This window comes from Zingiber officinale, chromosome 9A (genome assembly GCF_018446385.1).
Source record: "Zingiber officinale cultivar Zhangliang chromosome 9A, Zo_v1.1, whole genome shotgun sequence".
Classification (NCBI taxonomy): Eukaryota; Viridiplantae; Streptophyta; class Magnoliopsida; order Zingiberales; family Zingiberaceae; genus Zingiber; species Zingiber officinale.
This window is the reverse complement of record NC_056002.1, coordinates 90,720,586-90,742,010: the sequence shown is the minus strand read 5'-3', so window position 1 is coordinate 90,742,010 and position 21,425 is coordinate 90,720,586. Positions and strand designations below refer to the sequence as shown.

Here is a 21,425-nt window from a genome sequence, read left to right as displayed (position 1 = left end):
CTCTGATATTACTTCAATTACACAGATTGAGTGAAGCTTACCTTTCGATCAACCAAACTCGGCCATGGCAACACACATTTCTTCTAAATCTTGCAACGGAGCTTCCACTTACTAGTAGTAGCATTTGGAGAAAAAAAACCACCAAAGCAGGATAGTTACTACTAGTAACATACAAAAAGACTTACTAGTAGCTACTACTAGCATTTATCTAGCAGAAGCTCATACTTGCTAGTAAGTACCAAATGTGCAAAATACATTGAAATGCATTAGAACATTGTGTATTGTCAATAAACAAGACATTGGGAGGTTCATACTATGACATGAAAAATATCCAAAATAGAATATACATTTGAAATATTGAATAGACATCAAAAATTGCAGGGCAGATGATGATCATGCAAAAACAGGTCATACATATCTAACAACTAATGTTTAGTTCATGAAACCTTTTACACTATCACATCTGCATTTTGAATTGTATATAATGAATACCTAAAATCATAAATATGTATAGTACAATTTACGGGGGCACATGTATTGATTTGCAGAATAAGAAGCAATCTAGTTTGCAATTTGGAACACTATCAGAAACATAATGAAGTATGAAATAGTTGCGGAAGGTATGGAAACTTTATACTTGATCACAATATGAATTCTACCATTTCATGGATCATAAATATATTTAAAACTAAAAAAAATAAAAAATATATATTTATTTAAAATACCTTCTCTAGGTTTGGAGTGGATTTGCTTTCCTCATCAGGCCATAGTATCCAATTTGCCAAACACAGATCAACTCCATTATGCACAAATATATTAGGTAATGAAAGAAACGAATTATCAATAATCTCACTCTCATCCCATTTGACATTGCCAAAGTTGAGCTTCCCACATCTTTGAATGGAAACACATGGAGATTTTAGAGCCTGAATCTGAATCTTCAAATTCCAAGTTATCTTCCCAACACCATCTTGCCTCATGATTTTTGCAATCTTGCTCCATCTATTTCTAGCAAGATCCCACATGTCAAATTCATTCACATTACTGTAGGTCACAAGATCTTTAGAGAAATTGCAATAATAAACTGGTGAATTTTCCCAAGAAATGGCCAAGCCAAGGACTTCAAAAAGAATAGAAGAGTTTGGATTTTGTCGTTTTAAGAAGTGAAGATCAAAATAAAATTCATTAACTGAAGCCCACTGATCCAGAAAGAAATCAAATCCACCAGGAAAATTACTTGCTGGAATAGGACCATCAGGCGTGGTACCATGGTTATCCTCCTTTAGTCCAACCATAATTCCTTGGTCAGACATGACAGGCATGTCAACCATTGGATTAGGATAGCCAACTGTTTCATTCTTGATCAAGATTCTAGATGCATTACCGTTATCATCTACACCAGCAGCCTTCAAACTAGAATTATTTGTCTCAATTGATGGTTCTCTATGATGATCTGCAAGTCGCATTTCAGTGAGTTGAACATCCTTGATAGGTTCATCCTTAGAACAGGCCAATTTTGAACCTTCAACGGACTCCTCAGCTACAGTAGAAAGTAAAGGCCGTGACAGCTGGGGAACATGAACTCCAAGTGATTTGAAAGCAGAAAATGCAGCAATTCTTGCTTCTTCTGCTTGGTCAAGAACGATTTTACGTGCACCGTTCTTTATCTTTTTAGCTATGCCAAGCTGCCTGCGTTGCAAGTTGGATTCATCTACACAAAGCAAAAGGATAAACTTTAAAAAAGAAAAGCTCATACCAGCAATATCTTATAAATCTGACATTAAACTAGGATTTGTAAAAAATAAAAAAAATAAAAATAAATAAAAAAGAGGGAGGTCAACAAAAATTTAAGGAATGAGAAAAATAAATGTTATCCTACACTCCAACACCAAAATATAACTTGCCAACTAGACCTTGCAGAAACAAAAGTGAATATTCCTTGAGGATGCAATCCCATGAGACATCAAACACATCATAATTTATGCAGCAACAAAACATGTATCATAATCATATGAATCTCAATAAGAATACAATTAGATTTTATATGTGCACTTTGTCTCTGAATTGAACTGAATCAAGAATTGGTATGATTGAATTCAAATAGAAAATTTTGATACAAACTGGATGTGCAGTGTAAAACCATAGACTTAACCCGCTATCAACAAGAAAAAGGCCTGTGTAAAAGTTCCGGGTTAAAATAAATACTTCCTTGCTCCTTTCTTCAACCACCTTCATCATCATCCAAGTATCTTCACCATCTTCTTGACACTACCATACAACATCAGAGACCCTTCTGGAGCCCTCATCCTCAACCAGCCATCTTTGTCACTATATTAAACACCAAAACACTATAGTGACCCTTCTTCACCACTCATCCTCAACCAGCCATTTTCGTCTTCGATACTATGACATTTACAATTACCTTAATAGTCATCCTCAACACTGGTCCTTAGTCAGCATCTAAGAGGACATTAGCAACACATCCATAGAGACAAGTAGCAGTGGGAAGTTTTTTTTCCTCAATTGAACGTCTACATCAATGGGCAGTGGGCAAAGCTTCCAAAGTTCTCAATTTATATGAGATTTCATGCATGATTAACATGTAAAGATCATGCTTCTATAATGGTTAAATGCTGGAGACAATAGAGAAAATACCTAGAACACACAACTTTTCAATCTAAAGTTGATTTGGTTGAAAAAGGGGTTTTAACTAGAAGAATCAGTTAAACATGAACATATGTTTTATAAAATCCTCTTTTATTGAATCTTAACATAGCACAAGCTGATGGAAATGATTGTCTTTAACTTAAATAGGTTCATTTTGTTTATCTAAGCCATTTTTATATGCAGATTTCATTCTTGAAAATAGATGATCAACAAAAACCCATCTAGAACTATCAATAAATAAAGGAAGACTAAAATAAATCAAGAAAGCTAACCTTGAGAAGCCCATCTAGAACTATCAGAAAGGGCAATCACAATATCAGTAACAGATGCTTCAGCAATAGCTAAAGGAGTCCGCAAACCAGCCTTATAAAGTGCCCGGGCTCTTGAACCCTTTAACAAGCAGAAATATGATGCATGAAATTGAGTTTCAGAATGATAAACATGCCAGGAAATAAAACAACATATTAAAAAATTCATTGAGGAGATTTAATAGTAGCACTACTTTAATATATGGAATTGCAGTAAGCTCAGCAATCTCTGCCCTAACTCCAAACGAAACACGATTCTGGAACTTAGCAAAAAGGCCTTGTAAATCTTGCCAGCCAAGCCTCTCACAGAATACTGATATCATAGCAGCAAATCTGCCAGCATTTTCTTGTAAAGCTTGAATCATTCCCCTAGCAACTTTGAAGGCTTCACAAACATCAGAAACTGGAACCTCCTACCAAGGCACAAATTTGTAAAAATAGTTATTACTCAAAGCAATCATGTAGATGATTTGTTCACAAAAAGATACTTACAGAGGACTCTACATCTCCCTACAGGAAAAGAAATGTATCAAAAACTAAGATGTCTTTCAAAACTGATTAAAATGGTTAATAATCCCATCACAAGATTTCCTTTATTGTAATCAATGAGGCAACCGAAGATGAATTGATATTGTTTCTCTTCTTTCTTTTTTTTATGATCTCCCTAGTATCACAACTTCTATTAGTTAATGTGGAAAAGAGAAAATCTCTCTATCTTATCATTAATATGTTTACATGTAGGTATTTATATACATAAGGAGAGAAAAGAAAAATCAATCTCAATCCTACCATCAAGAGAATACAATCAAGATCAATCTTAATCCCAATAATCAAGGGAATCTAAATCAATCATAATCCCTACAATCAAGGGAATCTTCAGAAGTATTCAACACTCCCCCTCAGGCTGGAGAATATAGATCATATGCACCAACCTTGTTACATATGTAGTCAATTCGGAGACCTCTTAGTGACTTAGTGAATATATCTGCTAGTTAATCATGTGAATTGACAAAGCTAGAAGATATTTCACTTTCTCTCTGACAAAGTGACAGCAAACTTCAATATGCTTTGTCCTCTCATGAAAAACTGAGTTCGAGGCGATATGCATAGCGGCCTGATTGTCACATATAAGTGATACTTGTGTAATCTCTCTAAACCTTAGTTCCTGAAGCAACTATTTTAGCCATAAAAGCTCTTGACTGGCTATGGGATACTCTGCCTCTCCACTGAATCTTGCCACAACATTCTGCTTTTTGCTTTTCCAAGAAACAAGGTCATCTCCGACAAATATACAAACCCAGAAGTGGATCTTCTATCAGTGGGAGATCCTGCCCAATCTGCATCAGAATATCCTACAACTCGAGTATGTCTTTTGTCTTCATACAAAAGACCCTTTCTTGGTGCACCTCTGATATATCGAATAATGCGAGTCACAGCATCCTAATGTTCCTTACTACACTTACTGCAAACGAGATATATGGACGAGTAACAGTAAGGTAGCTTAGCTTCCCTACTAACAGTAAGGTGCAAACGAGATATAGCGAAGCTTGTATATGTCATGAGACTCACATCCGAAGCCAATCATCCTCCCCGTGCCCCGGTCCTGTAAGACAGAAGCTTTAGTAAAAGAGATGACACAATTAAAGGTTCGAGTGAGTTGGCTTATGGACAATAAATTCAAGGGAGCTCCGGGGACATAAAGAACATTATGTATAGAAAGAGACGGGGAAGGATGAACAATACCAACACTTGGGACTAAGTTTGGGAACCATTGGCCATAGTGACAAAGGGTAAATAACCGGAAGTAGAGAGAGAAGAAAAAAAGGATTTATTACCAGTGATATGATCGGTGGCCCCAGAGTTAAGAACCCAAGGATCCGAAGAGCGAGATATACCAGCAAAAGAATTACCATGTACGACGACAGTAGTGGAATCTGAAGCCTGAAGATCCTCATACCATTTCAGAAAGTCATCATAGGAAGGCGGTGAGGTCAGATCCGGTGGTAATTGTGTAGCAGAAACTGAAGAAGCGATAAACTCTGAGTGATCTGAGCAGCGCGACGACAGTAGAGAGAGAAGAAAAAAAGGATTTATTACCAGTGATATGATCGGTGGCCCCAGAGTTAAGAACCCAAGGATCCGAAGAGCGAGATATACCAGCAAAAGAATTACCATGTACGACGACAGTAGTGGAATCTGAAGCCTGACGATCCTCATACCATTTCAGAAAGTCATCATAGGAAGGCGGTGAGGTCAGATCCGGTGGTAATTGTGCAGCAGAAACTGAAGAAGCGACAAACTCTAAGTGATCTGAGCAGCGCGAGGAGGTCGACCATGGAGACTCCAACACATATCAATCATGTGTCCTAGTCGGTGGCAGTGATCATACCAAGGACGTCCTTTGCCACCCTTACGAGGTGGAGGTTTGTTGTTGTTTCAAGAGACCAAAGCTGACAAGTCAACGGGAACGGAAGGAGGCAACGACAAGACTTTGGCAGGGACACGAAGGAGAGTTGCCCAAGTACTGTTTATGGTAGCTTCTGTGGGGCTGCCCAAGGTCTGATCGCAAACATGAGAATAATCTATGGGCAGACCATATAAAGCCAGAGACAAAAACTTTCTTCCGATTTTCAAGCTTCGCAACAGAAGTGGCCGCAGGTGGAAGTAGTTCATTGAAGTCACAAAGAAGGCTAGAGACTGAACCTAGATAGGTAAACATTGAATCCTTAACCTGATGGGCACTGAGGATGGTCATAAGATCTTCACAAACCTGATAGAGTTGTCAGAGGTGTTTGTAAAGAGTTGTTGAGCCTGTGTCCAAACAGAATTATAGGTTTTGTGAGTGCGAAAGACATCCTTCAGAGATGGATGGATGGTGGCTAGGACATTACAACACAACTGGGCGTCAACCTTTTTCCATAGAGGGCGATCAGTGACTTGGACATCCTCTTCGGTGTGAGTGAGATGTGTCTCATAACCCTATCCAACAAGCCAAAGTTCAATGTGAGAGGCCCAAGAAGAGTAGTTCTGACCATCTAACTGCTCGGAAGAGAGTAATGCAGTGATGTAGTTGGTAAAGATTGAAATATCCGATGTTGGAGTGCTGGAGAAAGCAACTGATCAGCTCGGTGAAAGAGGGCACACGACGAAAAAAGGCTCAAGCGATGCAAGAAGATAAGTGAGGACGGTGGAACTGCAGGAAGAATAATCTCTGTCGTCACCAAAGTGCTGATCTCCCGAGCTTCTCTCAGTCGTCTGACTGCAGGAGAGGATGAAGGACGATGTGCTCACAACGTAGGAAAATGCCGACGTCAGTTCGCGAAGAGGAGAGGAGGGCGGCAGCGTCGGGCGATGCTACTGCGCAAGGAACAGCGACGCAGAAAAAAAAATAGGGTTTGTCTTTCAACCTCGCTCTGATACCATGTGGAAAAGAGAAAGTCTCTCTATCTTATCATTAATATGTTTACATATAGGTATTTATCTACATAAGAAGAGAAAAGAAAAATCAATCTCAATCCTACAGTCAAGGGAATACAATCAAGATCAATCTCAATCCTAATAATCAAGGGAATCCAAATCAATCATAATCCCTACAATCAAGAGAATCTTCAGAAGTATTCAACAGTGAACAACATTAAACAAAAGGCATAACAAGAGCAATCCTCGAACACAATGAAACATTGTATTACCTGTACAAGCCTTGATAACATCAGTGCAACATAAAAACGTTTAGATACTCGAAGAGTTCTCTCATCTGAAGATAAGCTATTGTCAGAGACGACATTTCGAGTTCGCAATTTCTCAGAAAAAGGACTCTTTTTCCCTCTTGTTCTATTTTGAGCAGGAAATGAGGCACCATGTGCCATGCGCATCAGAAAAGGTTCGGTTACACCCACTCGATCGCCAACAGACTGCATTCCACAGATTACAAGAAATCAGAAACAAAAATAGCAGGGAATAAATATAATTGAAATGGAAAGAAGATTTGATAGGCTAAAAAAGATTGTCACTAAGCAAACAACAGCAATGTGTCTTCCAATAAACACCACTGTCCACAGAGGTTTCAAGGATGAGTGAAAATAAAATAAAACAAAACCAGGAGCAAACATTTAACTAAATATAAATGTTAAGGAACACTAAAATGGACAATTCTAAGATCACACATAGATTACATAAATTCTTCTTACAATCAGTTTCCACATCTGATTGAATAGGCTCAACTACAGCTAAAGAAAAAAAATGCAAACAAAACTAAGAAACACTTTGTTTAAAATATTGTGTGTGAAAATGCGCAATCTTGACTACTGGTTAATATCATGTCTCAATTCCTAATAACTAGATTAGTGGCAACAAACATTGATGGTTAAAATCATGTAGCAGCACCTAATAACTAGATTACAAATTAAAAGCAAGTACCAATTCAGTCACGGTACTCCCAGCATGCCCAAATATCAAAAACACAAGAAGTGAAGAAATCAACAACAAAACCTAAAAGTATGATGCTACTATTAAATGCAAATAAGTGTTACTGCTAAAAGGTTTCTAACATGTGACTTTTCATGAACTTAAAAATAAATAAATTATTGAAAAGCTCTACCTGCTCAAGCGAAGGCAACTCCATGAATCTTTCATAGTACAATTCCCAGTCAGGTTCAACATCGACATTAATGGGTGTAACCAAGTACACTAAGTGCAGATCAGATGCAAGAACAAAAGCCTCTCTTGCCTTCAAAAGGTCATCCATTACAATCTGCAGACAGAGAAGAAGAATAAACAAAGTAAGAAATATAATGAATTTAAATTATGAATGATAAATCCAAGGATGACTACAAAAACTGTAATGAATCTACAAGTGATTCTTCAGGGGTGAGAGAACTGCCAAAAGCTGCACGTCCAAGTGGAGTTGTGTTGTACAACTTAGTGTCTTCAGTCCACTCAAGAAATTTCTTGTTACATAACCATCGAAGAGAATCTTGAGCAGATTTAACAACATCTTGAAATGGCTTTGTAGAATTAAGAAGTGTGCATCTAACATAGCGATTGATGTCATGTGCAGTTTGAACAATACCACCAGCAACAACTTCCATTATAGCATGAGTCATCCCATTCTTATCTTCAGATAAACAAGAATGCAATGGGGGGCAACCATCATTGATTATAGCTGTGACTTTCTTGACCTCATCAGCTTTACAGATAAGAATCTGGTTTAGAAAGATGGAAAAGGACTTAAAGCAAACTTGTTACCGAATCAAAACAGCAGAAGTGTTTGACAAAGAAAACAACTTACACTCTCCCCTCTTGTATCTATTCCAGTTCGACCAGCTCGACCAGCCATTTGCCTATAGCGTGTCCCATCAATGAAATCACGCCCAATCCGTGGCTGTCGAAATATAACCCGCCTAGCAGGTAAATTGACTCCAGCTGCTAATGTAGAGGTAGCTGTCAAAATGCGTACAAGTCCTTTACGATAGCATGTTTCAATAATCTCTCTCTCCTCAACCTGTAAACATGAGATGGAGAATAGATACGCAACATAGGTAAAAAAGCTTCATGTAACATGAAAATCAACAATCAACATTCAACATACATTGACAACCTGCCAAATCTGTTTCACAACAAAACCATTATTAGAAAGAGTAATTCTACATCCAAGCAGGTCACAACACTTCTATTGATTTCTTATAAATATATTTGGTTGCAATGACACTTAAGGATTTGATAAGCAATTGGAGTTGACAAATGATGTGATAATCTCATTAGATCACACTCTCTCTTCAAAAAAGTAGTAATCACTCTATATGTTTCATCCTCTCATAGGACACTAAATGAAGCACTATGTGCATTGCAATTTGATCGTCACAATAAAAGTTCAATGGCTCTATGGGAGCATGTCCTAACTCAGTAAGCATTTGTTTGACCTAGATGAAGTAATACGTTGATATGGTTATAGTTGATACCCTGCATTTGACTTGGCTGGAATAGTCTACTTCTTGCTCTTCCCAGAAATCAGATTACCTCCCAAAAAAGAAGAAGAACACAATAGTCTGATATGGATCATCTATCTAGGGAAGTGCATGCCCAATCAACACAATGTACATTGCAATCTGAAGATCACCTTCATCTCCAAACACGAGGTCTTTCTCAGGAGCATTCTTAATTCTTAATGTACTATAGAATTGACATTCTACCTATTCCTATTGCAATTCTTCCTATCATACTCCATTATCTGTCCCTTTTCACCATCCTCTCCTTCAAAGGTAGCAACACCACAACTTCAACCAGTTAGGACTTATAGTAGAAGGCCTAAAGTTAAGGTTGCCATAACAACTCCTTGAGACTCCACAACTTTAAAGCGTCATATATTGTCCCTGATTTTGCCTCCCACTTTAATCTTCCTATTAGCTTAAAAAAAAGACACTCCTAAGTATGGCACCTCAAATCTTTTTGCATTCATTTCTTATGCTTCCATGTCTACATAGTATTCTACTTTTATCCCTGCTTTGGACTCTGTTAACATTCTTCAGACTAGCATAGAACCTTTATCACATCCACTATGAAGACAGGTTATAACAAGCTTGCATTCTAATGACACATAGTTGTTGGTTCCTCTTCCAGCTGAGAAATCCACCGTTAAATAGGTATTCACTATGAAAACATCAATAATTACACTGTGAATCATTTTAAACCTCAGTTAGTTGTGGAAAGCTACATGTAGATATATGGTGTTGATTATATCGATACATTCTCTCCTATGCTTAATCTCAATTCGACTTTTTCACAAAATAGCAGTTATATTACATTCCCAATATATCAAAATCATATGAAAAATGTTTTCTTTTATGGAGATTTAAATGAAAAAATATGCACAAAACAACCTCCTAGGTTTGTTGCTCAGGAGAAGACAAATCTGGTGTGTACACTGAAGTATTGGTGTAGGTTGAACAAAGCTTTTCCAGGATAGGATGATTAGAAGAACATCAGTGACTCTATCCTTATTCTCCTCAATCTAATGCACACGTTCTTATTATTTCTGTTGATGACGTCATTATTGTCAATAATAATGATACAGGAGTACTGAAGTTAAATGGATATCTCCATCAACACTTTCAGCAATCTAAAACATTTTCTTAGCATAGAGATTGCTCAAGGAGAGGCATTTATATTTACCAGTGGAAATAGCATTTTTTTAATGCTTAAAAAAGGAGATGCATTAGACCAGTTGACATTCTTTTGGAACCTAATGTTATATTAATGTGGAAATAATGAGAACCGTTATCAAATCCTGGTAGGTAAGTACAGGAAATTAGTCAGAAATTGAACTATCCAGGAAGTTAGTCAGAAATTGAACTATCCAGGAAGTTAGTCAGAAATTGAACTATCTTACTATTACTAAACTTGCACCCCCTGCCTCATTTGTTGGAAATGTGATCAGTCGATTACCTGAGGCTCCATGCCATGACCATTAAAAAGCAACTCTTAGAATTCTTCAAAATCTCAAGATTGCTTCAAGAAAAAGTCTCCACTACCATGATCATCATCATCCACTTATTGAAAGGCATACAAATGCAAATTAGGCTTGCTCTCCCATAGATAAAAGATCCACATCAAGATATTATATACTTAGAGGCATATTGGCATCATAGAAGAAAAAAACCAAATCATTGTGGCTAGATCAAATACAAAGGTAGAGGAAAGAGTTAGAGCTCTTGCTATATACAAGCTAACCTAGCACAAATAGTTAATGACTAAGCTGAGCAATCCTCCCAACAAACCAATTAAGTTTTATTGTTATAAGCAAGTGATTGTACACATTATTTCTGATACTAATCCTCCTAACAAACCAATAAAGCTATATTGTTATAATCAAGTTATTATACACATTATTTTCGATATGGTCTTTTCACGAGAGGACAAAAACATTGATATTGATTGTTTCTTTGTTTAATAAAAAGTGTATTCCAATAAGAACATCAACTCTTATTATTTCCAATAATTAGATAGCAAATTTGCTAATAGTCTCTAAAAGATTCTAGAATTGAGTACATGTACCAAGCTGGGGTTTTACAATATTTTTGAACTTAAAAGGGAGCATTAAGAACCTAGTTGTACATAAAAATGAGTAATTGGTAAGCATATCAAGCATAGGGTTGTGTATGTGAAATAATAATGACAATAATCTGTCTAGGGAAATAATGATAATAATTTGTCTAGGGTAATAACCTTAAGAATTTTCTCCACCAACAAATAATATACATGCATTCAGATACATTAAACAAAATGAAGCGCAATTGTTAAGTCAAGCAAAAAGGAAGTTACAGTGAGGCCAGCATGATGATATGCAACACCAGAAGGAAGTGCTTGCTCAAGGATAGGGTCCAATCCACCAGGAGACCTCCTCAAGGCTTCAATTGCAGAAGATACATCATTGAACTCACAGCCTTCATGAGCATCAACAGAAATTTTTTTTAGAAATCTAGCCACATGTCTTGCAGTCGACTCACATCCTTTGCGACTGGAACAGAATAAAAGAACTGAATGACCTTCTTGAACAACCTGCACTAATGGATATACAACAGAGTCTAGAAGTACCAAGTTAAATCATAAGTAGCCAAACAACAATCTGCACCAAAATTTAATACCTCATTACACATTTCTACAATATGATCTGGATCTCTACCCGCAAGATCAGAAGTTTTTGGGATTGTCCGGACAACCTTCATTTTCTTGTCAAAAATGGTATTCCCAACTTTAATAAACTCTTCTAATGGTACAGGACGGAATTCTGTTTGATAGAGTGCAGCCTAAAATTTCATCGAAGGAAAATGACCATAAGAAACATTTGCTACTAGAACTACTACATTGGAGAATTACATGGAAACATTAGGAAAAAATACTCATTATTTTTGTGGAGTCTACCCATAATTTGACTCCATGATAGTATTTAAGATATGCACAGTTGATTTGAAATAACTAATATGGTCTTCTAGGGCCTATTTGACCATGAGAAAAGAACCCATTTCCCTATCAAGGAGAGATTTTTAAGAGGGAAACAAGTCCCTCTCCTCCAAGTACCTATGCAGAAGTAATCGTAGAAGGGACTTCAAATCCCCCTTCAATGGAAATTTTTTCAGCCCCAATAGTTTCTACTAGATCCTTCCACCAGAAATCAAGCAAAAGTGGGTGGTTTCTATAGAAAGGGGCTAGGCGAAGTCCTTTTTGCCACTCATACATGATTGCTTCGTATTCCCCACCCCCAATCGCACACACGATAGTTCAATAGTCGAACCCTTCTCACCCTTGCACCCACTGCCCTTACTAACTACAACGATCTGTGATCTCAAACCTAATCGGGCTCGATCTGTGATCTCAAACCTAATCGAGCTCCCCCTCTCCCTGTAAAGAAGTTTAAAAGGCCTACAAAAAACGTAACTGCACTAACTTACCTTTTTTAATATGCATACAAGGAAGATACCACACCATTTGCCCAAGATATTCACATGGTAATCATACATTTTTTATATGCGTACAAGGAAGATACTACACCACTTGCACAAGTAATTCATGTGACAATTCCAACAAGAATTAGGCTTGTGTCATCTTGTATCACAACAAGAAGAGGAGCCTTGGTGCGACTGCAAAGTTAACATGGTAGTTACAAATTCGAGTCACAAAAATAACTTCTTGCAATACAAGATAAGACTGTGCACAGTAGATCCTTCCTTCGTGCACCAGACTAACCTTTTTCCTCTAAAAATTAATTTGTTTAATTCTTGTTCGTTTGTCAATTCTTTGCATTTACTTAATTTTTCTCACAAACCTTAACTTACACCCTATCCAAAAAAAGTCATTTATGTGTTTCCTTAGCTTGCTACCTCACTAATTTTATAATCATTACTTCTTAACTCTATTAATATGGTCAAAGATACCACAACAACAAGGGGAGCCTTGGCGCAACGGTAAAGTTGTTACTTTGTGGCCAAAAGGTCACGAATTCAAATCCTGAAAACAACCTCTTGCAAAAAGCAAGGTAAGGATGTGTACAATGGATCCTTCCCCGGGACCCCGCATGGCGGGAGCTTCGTGCACCGGGCTGCCTTTTTTTTTTTACTTCTTAACTCTATTAATATGGTCAAAGATACCACAACAATAAAAAAATGTGAGTGGTCATATTAAACCACAAATCTTAATCCTATAATTATGATGTCTATTCTTCCTTCTTCGAAGTAGTTGATTCCCAAATTGCTCCACATTGAAGCACTAGATGTACTTGATCCATTGAAACCACTTCCAAATTTAGATATGCATGCATGGATCTCTAAAGATGAACTATGCTATATTGCACCCAAAATATTCCCTAAGATCTAACAATAAACTATAGAATCATATTCTCTGAAGGCACCTCACACTTGTGTGAAAGATCACAGAGATTGCTAGAGCATCTCGCTCCACCATTCTATGTAGTCAACTTCTTCATGCCAAGGAAGAATATTGCAATAGAAAATTTACGATTTACAATTATTTTAAGTTTTTAAGCATTTCAAGTTGTTGAAAAGTCAATATTGCATTTTTATTGAGTATTAGGATAATTAGTCCTTTCCTATCTTATAAATGGAGTTCTCAATCCCTCATATTATTCTATTCTATGATTTAATAAGACTCTTTTTCCTCTATAATTTATTTTACCTTCTTTTGAGTGAGATTATTTTCAGTGCTACATCAATGAGTATAAAGACACTTCTATTAAGAAACTGAGAATATGGAATGTATAAATGGCGACATATAAAGGGCATAGACAAAGATAAAGAGACCCTGCTGACATTTTATCACTGACTTTGTGCCACTCTCCTCCAATGGCCGTGATATCCTAGTAAAATGTAGAGGTCAATTAAAGGGGATCCAACTAAAATTCTAAACCTTATTGGATATAATACATCAAGGCCAACCTTTCGTAAAAGAATGAAGTAGAGAAGATGATATATCCTTGTGTACCTGAAGCCAATCTGCAACAGCCGCTACATTAGGCATAGTAGCACTCATACCAACTATCTGCAAGCCATGAGCTGAACCACCATCTCCACTACTACCTCCTGACCTTTCACCACTAGATGAGTCAGTGCTTCCTTCACCAGCAGCATAGCGAAGCTTTGTCAACAGTAGCTCCAAAAGGTAACCCCGGTGTTGATCTGCCACCTATAATTGCAAACCACATGGTAAATAGATTCAATCATGAAAGTTGTCACAAGATCAGAGAAGTAGGGAGAAGAGTGACATGTAGACAAGACTAAACTGAACAAACGAAGGAATGAAGGCAGACAAGCAAAGAAAAAAGAAAGAAAGAAGATTCCTTGACTGATAATAAACTATCTAGATTGTAAACTATCAATTCAAATTGGAGCTCTTTTTCTACAACAGTTTTATCAAATTAAAAATATTCAACAGCTTTGCAACTCTCAGAATATGAAAAGAGAGGCAGAGAGTCATGTAGAGAAAAAAAAGGCAGCTAAATAGTAACCTCTAAATAGCATACAGCCTCAATTGATGGTCATGTTATGGTAATGTCAGAGTTCGAGTTAACTATGTATAACTATGACTATACCTAGAAAAATTCCAACATTACAAATTACAAACCCTAATCCTCACCTTTCTCAAGAATGTGAATTGAGACTAGTGTTTGCTTGTTTTCATGATCAAATACTTAACTGACCAGTTGCTTTCAATGCTTCCTAATCAAGAAATACTACAATATATCATTAGGTGGAATCGGTTATATGGATCATTCTACGCCATTGTGCTCTATCCCCTACTATATTATCAATTATATTTAATTTATCTTGTTTTATTATTACCAACCAAGTCTTTTTTTGAGCTTCCTTTTCCTCGTTTGATTTGTATATTTACCATAGTTTCATATCGCCTAACTAGGTCATTTATTGGTCGTTTAAGTATATATTTGTGCATCTTAAATGTGTCTCTCAAAGTTTTCCCTCAATAGATACAACCCCGATTGTCTGTCTAATATTTTCATTTCTTATTCTCTACATCCTTGTATATACAGGGATAAAGAAATAAAAATATTATGTATATTTAAATAAATTTTAAAGAAAGAAAAACAGCAACCAAACACTTATCCCACTAAATGAGGTCAGCTATATAATTCCTCCTATATCATTGAGCTCGATCCTCTTACTGTATCATTATATATATTTAAATAAATTTTGTTATGGTTTATCATTATTAACCAAATAAATAAAGAAAAGTAAAAAAACTAATTGTTCTACATAGACATGAAAGAAATAGAAATAACAAAGAAAATATCTAGTATCAACATGTGCAAATCCCCAACCATTTCAGCACTAATTCAACGGGATGAGAGAAACAGATAAAAGTAAAGAAGAGAAACACAAACAAGCCAATAAACAGTTTTACCCATTTGGAAATACGTTAAATTATTTGAAGCAAGCTACAAAATGGTATGATTAAAAAGTTGTATACTTGAAAGATACAAAGTGGAAAGAGGATGTCCTCTTTCTGAACCTAATCTTTGGATCACCCTACCAGGAGAAAAAGGTTAAACATAAAAAATAAAAATAAAAAAATAGTTCATATAAGAAAACTTTATATCCTATATGACAGATACACTCAGCAATTAGTCATGCATTAATTTCACAAAGATCATAAATATTAAAAATAAAAGCCTAGTACATCACTTCAAGCTACCATTTCAATGAAAAAAAACATTAGCAAACAAGTCTAGGGAATGGGAAAAGAAAAAAGAAGAAACAAATGAAAGAAAAGTTACCATATGAAGTTCATCTATCACAATAATTCCAAGTTCAGAAAGACGACTTTCCTCTAACAAGCGATTAATTAAAGAGTTTGCCTTCTCAATGGTGCATACAGCTACAGAAGTATCTTTAGGAAGTGCTCCACCACCCTGATTTCCATAGAAACTACGAACATGCTTACCAAACGGCTCGAGAAGCAACTCCAAGTGTTCGGCCTAGAATTAAGATACTCACAAATAGGACCAATCATAAAGGTTTCATTTTTAATTCAATGATATGTGTAACATACATTATTCATTTAATGCTGTACCTTTTCAGCACAAAGCGATACATATGGAAGAACAAGAAGAGCCATTTTCCCGGAAGACAAAACTTGTCTTAGCATCAAAATTTCAGCTACAAAACTCTTGCCAGAACTGTCAAACAACTCTATATTATCAACATTCATAGAAGCACATCACAAAAGCCAACAAACCAACAGAATATGATATAAACTCAGACTAAGATTGTTAGATATGCATATAGGAACACAAATGGCTTTGATCTTAAAATTGGTCGCTTAGACAAAGTAAATTTGTGTGATTTGGCCATTCGGGATAAATTAGTATGTGACAGAATATAATAAATGTAAAGAATAGACAATATGTGATTTTTTAATCTACAATAAATTTAACAGAAATCCAAAGATGAGAAAGTGCTAGAACTTAGAATTAATTATTCAACAACTAAGCACATTGATTGTTGAAAACTTTCACATAGGCACTACAAATTGTTATTATTGGCAAATATTACGAGCTTAGATTTTAATAGTGTGTGATTATATAATCTACGATAAATATAGAGGAAATCCAAAGATGAGAAAGTGCAACAACTTAGGCATTAGTTACTAAATCAACAATGGAGCACGTTGATTGATTAATATTTTCACATGGGCAGTACACAATTGTTATTATTGACAAGCATTAGGAGCTTAGATATAATTAGCTTTGTGATACTCATTCTTAAACCATCTTTGTATAAAATTGTTACCCAAGTTCTTTGCAAGCATTTATATTATAATTTTCAAATGATTACTTATCAAGACCGCATATAGTTAGCATATGCCCACACATATTGCACAAGCATTATGCTATGGCACTATCAATGCAGTTGAATGTGTACTTAAAACATGGAATTTTAATATGAGATTAGCATCCAATAGATTTCAAGTCAATGGATTTGCAATGTTCATTACGACTTGGGGGGAGGGTGTTTGGAAATGATTCAATGAGAGAAAAACATTTCTATAGAAATGAAATGTTACCCAACACCTCAGGAATCAAAGGTCGAAGTACAACACAATAAAAATACAAATTAAAAGTGAAACATAATCTTCATTTGGGAAAACATAAAGAATAATGTTTGCCCCACTATATACTCCTACTTGACACCATCGATCAAAAACATGAAGTTTCAAAGAATAACAAATATAAAAAATATAAAATTTATCATTCTTTGTAGTGTATTATTGTACTCATGAAATAAAGTTCCTACCTCCACCACCACCAGAAAGCATAGCTAAGATTGTTGTCACTAAAATTTTAAAAAGAAGCCAGAAAAGGGGAGAAAGAGTGGTCCAATGCAGTGAACATCTTAATTATATTACAAAAAAATTGGCAAGAAAAATCCAAATTGCAAAATAGACAACAAATTGAAACAATTGAAGAAAAAAATGTCAATCATCAACCATTTTCCAAAAATAAATTGTTACTAAGTACCTTGTAGTTGCACAATAAACAAGATTTCTTCCCTCTAGAACACCGTCAACAAGCAGACATTCCACCTAAAATATAGGTAAAACACATGCCCACGATGTCAATTTGTGCTATGTTATAAAAGTCCTGAATATGAAATGCAAAATCAACATTCATCATAAAGCCTCAAGATGGCATGATACATTAATATACAAATTCAAGTTGCATATTCTTATTTTGCATAAAAAGGGCAGCCCAGTGCACAAAGCTCCCGCTATGCGGGATCCCGGGGAAGGATCCATTGTACGCAGCCTTACCCTGCTTTTTGCAAGAGGCTGTTTCCTAGATTCGAACCTGTACCTTTTGGTCACAAAGCAACAATTTTACCATTGCGCTAAGGCTCCCCTTCTTATTTTGCATATATAAGAAAATTGATTTGTGATTGGGTGAGTTTGGATTAAAGAACTTTTAAAAAAATAATGCAAGTAATTGGTGCAAAGTTTTAAATATTAACACCACAATGAAATTAGCATATATTATATTGCCCCTTTTAGTCCATCGACGTTCCCTGGAATCTTGAAGGTAGTAAAACCAGACTTTGTATACAAGGATAGTTATCAATAGAGTTAGGACTAAAAATTCAGAAGTACATCAATTTAAATCAAAATAAGAAAAGAAACAAAAAGTAGAAATAGCTATCAATGCACAAAACTGCTGGTGTTGATTTAGTAAATATAAAGAATGCTATATTAATAATGACATGACTATGCAAAGTTCAATTGAGATATCTAAAATGACACCACTATCAAAATGTATGCACTTCATATTCTTATATTCAAGTTTTCTATAGGGATGGAGAAACTTGAAGGCATTAACTCAAGTTTAAAGAACAACACACCCAGTGACAAAGAATTTGAGGTCCAAATCATACAATTTTGTGATACGTTCTCAAGACAAAAGAATGTTTTGAAAGATATATGTTCCTTCAGACTCAAAGAACAACGGAATCACAAATTCACATCCAGATCTTTGATATTAATTCATTTGGAATTAAAAAAAAAAACAACAGTGAACATTTTAACTAAGGAAAACATTGGATTTCCTAATCTCACCAGAAGCAATTGAACCTTCTCTAAATTGGATTTCTAAATCCCACATACCCCATGCTACCTACATTCGTGCTTTTATCTTATTCAAAAAAACATAATATTGAAAAGGATAATCTATTGAAGACCCTCAAAAAATAAATTAAAATTACAATTCCTCCAAGCACAATAACTGAGAGTTAGTTACATGAGAACTTACTTCAACTATAGAAATTCTTCTTTTAAAAATTGGTACCGAAGGCAAGGAAAATGTAAACCAAAGTTAAAAGTCAAACCTGCCAAGGATAAAGCTTTGAGATGCTTTTCTTCATATAGATGCTGCAAACTTCTGAAGGAAGCCAACTGTGTAACTGTAGGCTGTACTTTGGAAGCATAAAACTGGATGGAGTACCAGACCCCTTATGATTGCCATCAGATACTGATACTTTCTGATTCGTTTCCTCTTTGTTAGATGAATCATGAGCATTCCCTGAAGGAGAACTATTATCCTGAGTAGATGAAACACATTTTCCTTTGGAAACAGCCAAATTACAATCTGCCCCAGTTTGACAGGAATTTTCATTTGCATATGATGAACCATTAGGAACACTTGAGATGTCTTTCTCTTGCTCAGGGTGTGGTGAATGATGAAGAAATTCATGGTTTACACCATTATCATTTGCTGCCTGAATACTGAAAATAATAGAAACTTTAGTTTTCTCGGCAACACACTGTTGCAAGCCATCCTCATGAGAGAAGTCGAAATGCTTTACAGGCAATGGAGATACACTATTAGTTTGATTAAGTCTCAGTGCCGTTATATTTTCTGGTAATATTTTCTCAAAAGTCTTTGAACAATTCTTTGATGTCATTTCTCCGATACCATTCAAAACATTTTTATTTTGTGGAACCATGAAAGATGATCCATCTGCTACCAATTTGTTATCGGATATTTCATTTCTAGAACAAGGTAGGTTGCTAGGTTTAGTAACGGCTGGAAGAAGACAATCTGCTACTTGAATTGCTTCACACCAAAACTCTTCCCCTGGTGAGAACATTGAGTTTCGGACAGCAGATTTGGGCGTTCCAGAGGGACCTTCGGTATTACATGACCTACCCTCTCTGCAGTGTCTAACATTTGTGTTGCTAGCAATTGGAGTAGCACTGCATCTTCTCAAGCTTACACCCACATTAATTTCACTATTGAGCTTCTTACCCCCCGAAATCTGCATAGATTTGTTTCTTCATACTTTGCCAAAGAAGAATAACAAAAGGTAATAATAATAAAGAATCAAAATCATAAGGACTCACCTTAAGTTTGACCTCCTTGACTTCCTCATTCTCAGCAATTGCTTGTGATCTACAGGTGGGTGGTTCGGGAGAATTATGAGAAGCCTCTAAGGGGCATTGCCTTTTAGTTAACACCTTGCTGCAAGCGGCTAGATAAGATGGGCTAACATTCCTCTTTTGGCCCTTCTGCTCTGGTTCCGAAGGCAAGCTTACAGCTGATTGTACATCACTGGTTACAGGCACTAAATAGGTAACTATACCAAGAATACCAAACTTTCTGATGATGCACTAATAAACTATGTGAAACATAAAAAAAAATATCTTTAAAGCAAATTAAGCGTGCAACTGAGTGATACAGAAAACAAGGTCAATCACCTGCAGTATAAAGATAGAAAATCTGCAGCAAATTTTTTGAGTTCCAAATTCCCTTCGCTGGGAGTTTCATGAGACGGTACGGCCTCTGAAGAATCTTTTTCTCTCTCAGTGACCACTGCAATGGAAAGACATTGCGCGGAATCCAGATGATCCCTGGGTCTATTTTCTTTAGCACAGCCATTTCCTGCACAAGAATTGAAGGCCAACTTGCGAGAAGCATCAGAACCCGAACCAGTCTCGGAGGTCAGACTCCTCTTTACAAGTTCATGCCTTGGCGAAGAATCGTCAGCTTCACATATGCAGGCGAGTGCTGTGCCCTTAGGGGACTTCGACAGGAACCCATCCAGGGTGCTCTTGCCGCTTGGAGATCCAACAGCCGGACTTCTGGATTCTTTATCTGAATTTTCATTCTTGGGCAGCAGGTTTTTCCGCTTCCTCGAAGTAAAGAACTGAGAAAAGGGGAGAGAGACAGAGAGAGAGAAATCGGAGAGCGGAGGGAGGCTAAGAAAAATAGGGTTTCAGGGACTGTAGAAAAAATGGCGTACCTGATCAATGCGAGCTCGAGATGGTTCTGCAGACATCGCCGAAGCCGCTCGAGATAGAGAGACGGGAAGACTGGCTTTTAATCAACGACGACAATCGTCGGCATCGGCAGCCACAGCGCTGTTTTTTTGAACGAGAGAAACCAAGCGCCAAGTTTGGACTTTCGGCCTTTCGGGGCTGTCGTTTTCTCTCTCTCCATTGGTTAACGCTGTCATTAAGTTTTCTTTACATAAGTTTGTAAAATATTTGTTTCATTCGTATAATTTTTAAAATGATCGGATGGTATATGAGATGCCGATTTTATCCTCTACCTTTTGCGGCATGGCTATCGCGTGCATCCAAATCATGCATGATTTATCTTTCCGAAGTACGTCCGAATCAACACTGACGGCCAACGATGGTGCATTTCTTTGTCAATCCTAAACCTAAATATCATCGTGCAGCACGGTTCATCTTCTTCGTCAAACGCACGGTGCAACAACTCAATGTGTTTTCGACATTGCGACACTATGCTATAGTCAATTTCTCTTCCTGATGTATGTTTGAACCAACATTGACGATCAGCAACAGTACATCTTCTTTGTCAAACCTAAACCTAAACACCACGGTGCAGCACTATTCAGCAACTCAATGTGTTTC

General features: G+C 36.5%; 1 protein-coding gene across 1 annotated transcript in view; it reads right to left on the bottom strand.

The window, feature by feature from the left end:
- LOC122021668 (helicase and polymerase-containing protein TEBICHI-like) overlaps window positions 1-20,939 on the bottom strand; it is a 28,348-nt gene extending 7,409 nt beyond the window's left edge. Inside the window, exons 1-17 of the mRNA XM_042579812.1 lie at window positions 20,789-20,939; window positions 20,244-20,692; window positions 19,890-20,097; window positions 18,875-19,804; window positions 17,518-17,582; window positions 16,071-16,176; window positions 15,775-15,975; window positions 13,965-14,165; window positions 11,615-11,776; window positions 11,292-11,528; window positions 8,263-8,475; window positions 7,826-8,176; window positions 7,573-7,725; window positions 6,665-6,886; window positions 3,170-3,388; window positions 2,940-3,057; window positions 726-1,711 (exon numbers count right to left, since the gene is read on the bottom strand). Coding sequence (XP_042435746.1) covers window positions 726-1,711; window positions 2,940-3,057; window positions 3,170-3,388; window positions 6,665-6,886; window positions 7,573-7,725; window positions 7,826-8,176; window positions 8,263-8,475; window positions 11,292-11,528; window positions 11,615-11,776; window positions 13,965-14,165; window positions 15,775-15,975; window positions 16,071-16,176; window positions 17,518-17,582; window positions 18,875-19,804; window positions 19,890-20,097; window positions 20,244-20,692; window positions 20,789-20,824 — 4,857 coding nt within the window. The 5' untranslated portion in view covers window positions 20,825-20,939. The remainder of the gene's footprint in view (window positions 1-725; window positions 1,712-2,939; window positions 3,058-3,169; window positions 3,389-6,664; window positions 6,887-7,572; window positions 7,726-7,825; window positions 8,177-8,262; window positions 8,476-11,291; window positions 11,529-11,614; window positions 11,777-13,964; window positions 14,166-15,774; window positions 15,976-16,070; window positions 16,177-17,517; window positions 17,583-18,874; window positions 19,805-19,889; window positions 20,098-20,243; window positions 20,693-20,788) is intronic.
- Window positions 20,940-21,425: the final 486 nt, after the last annotated feature.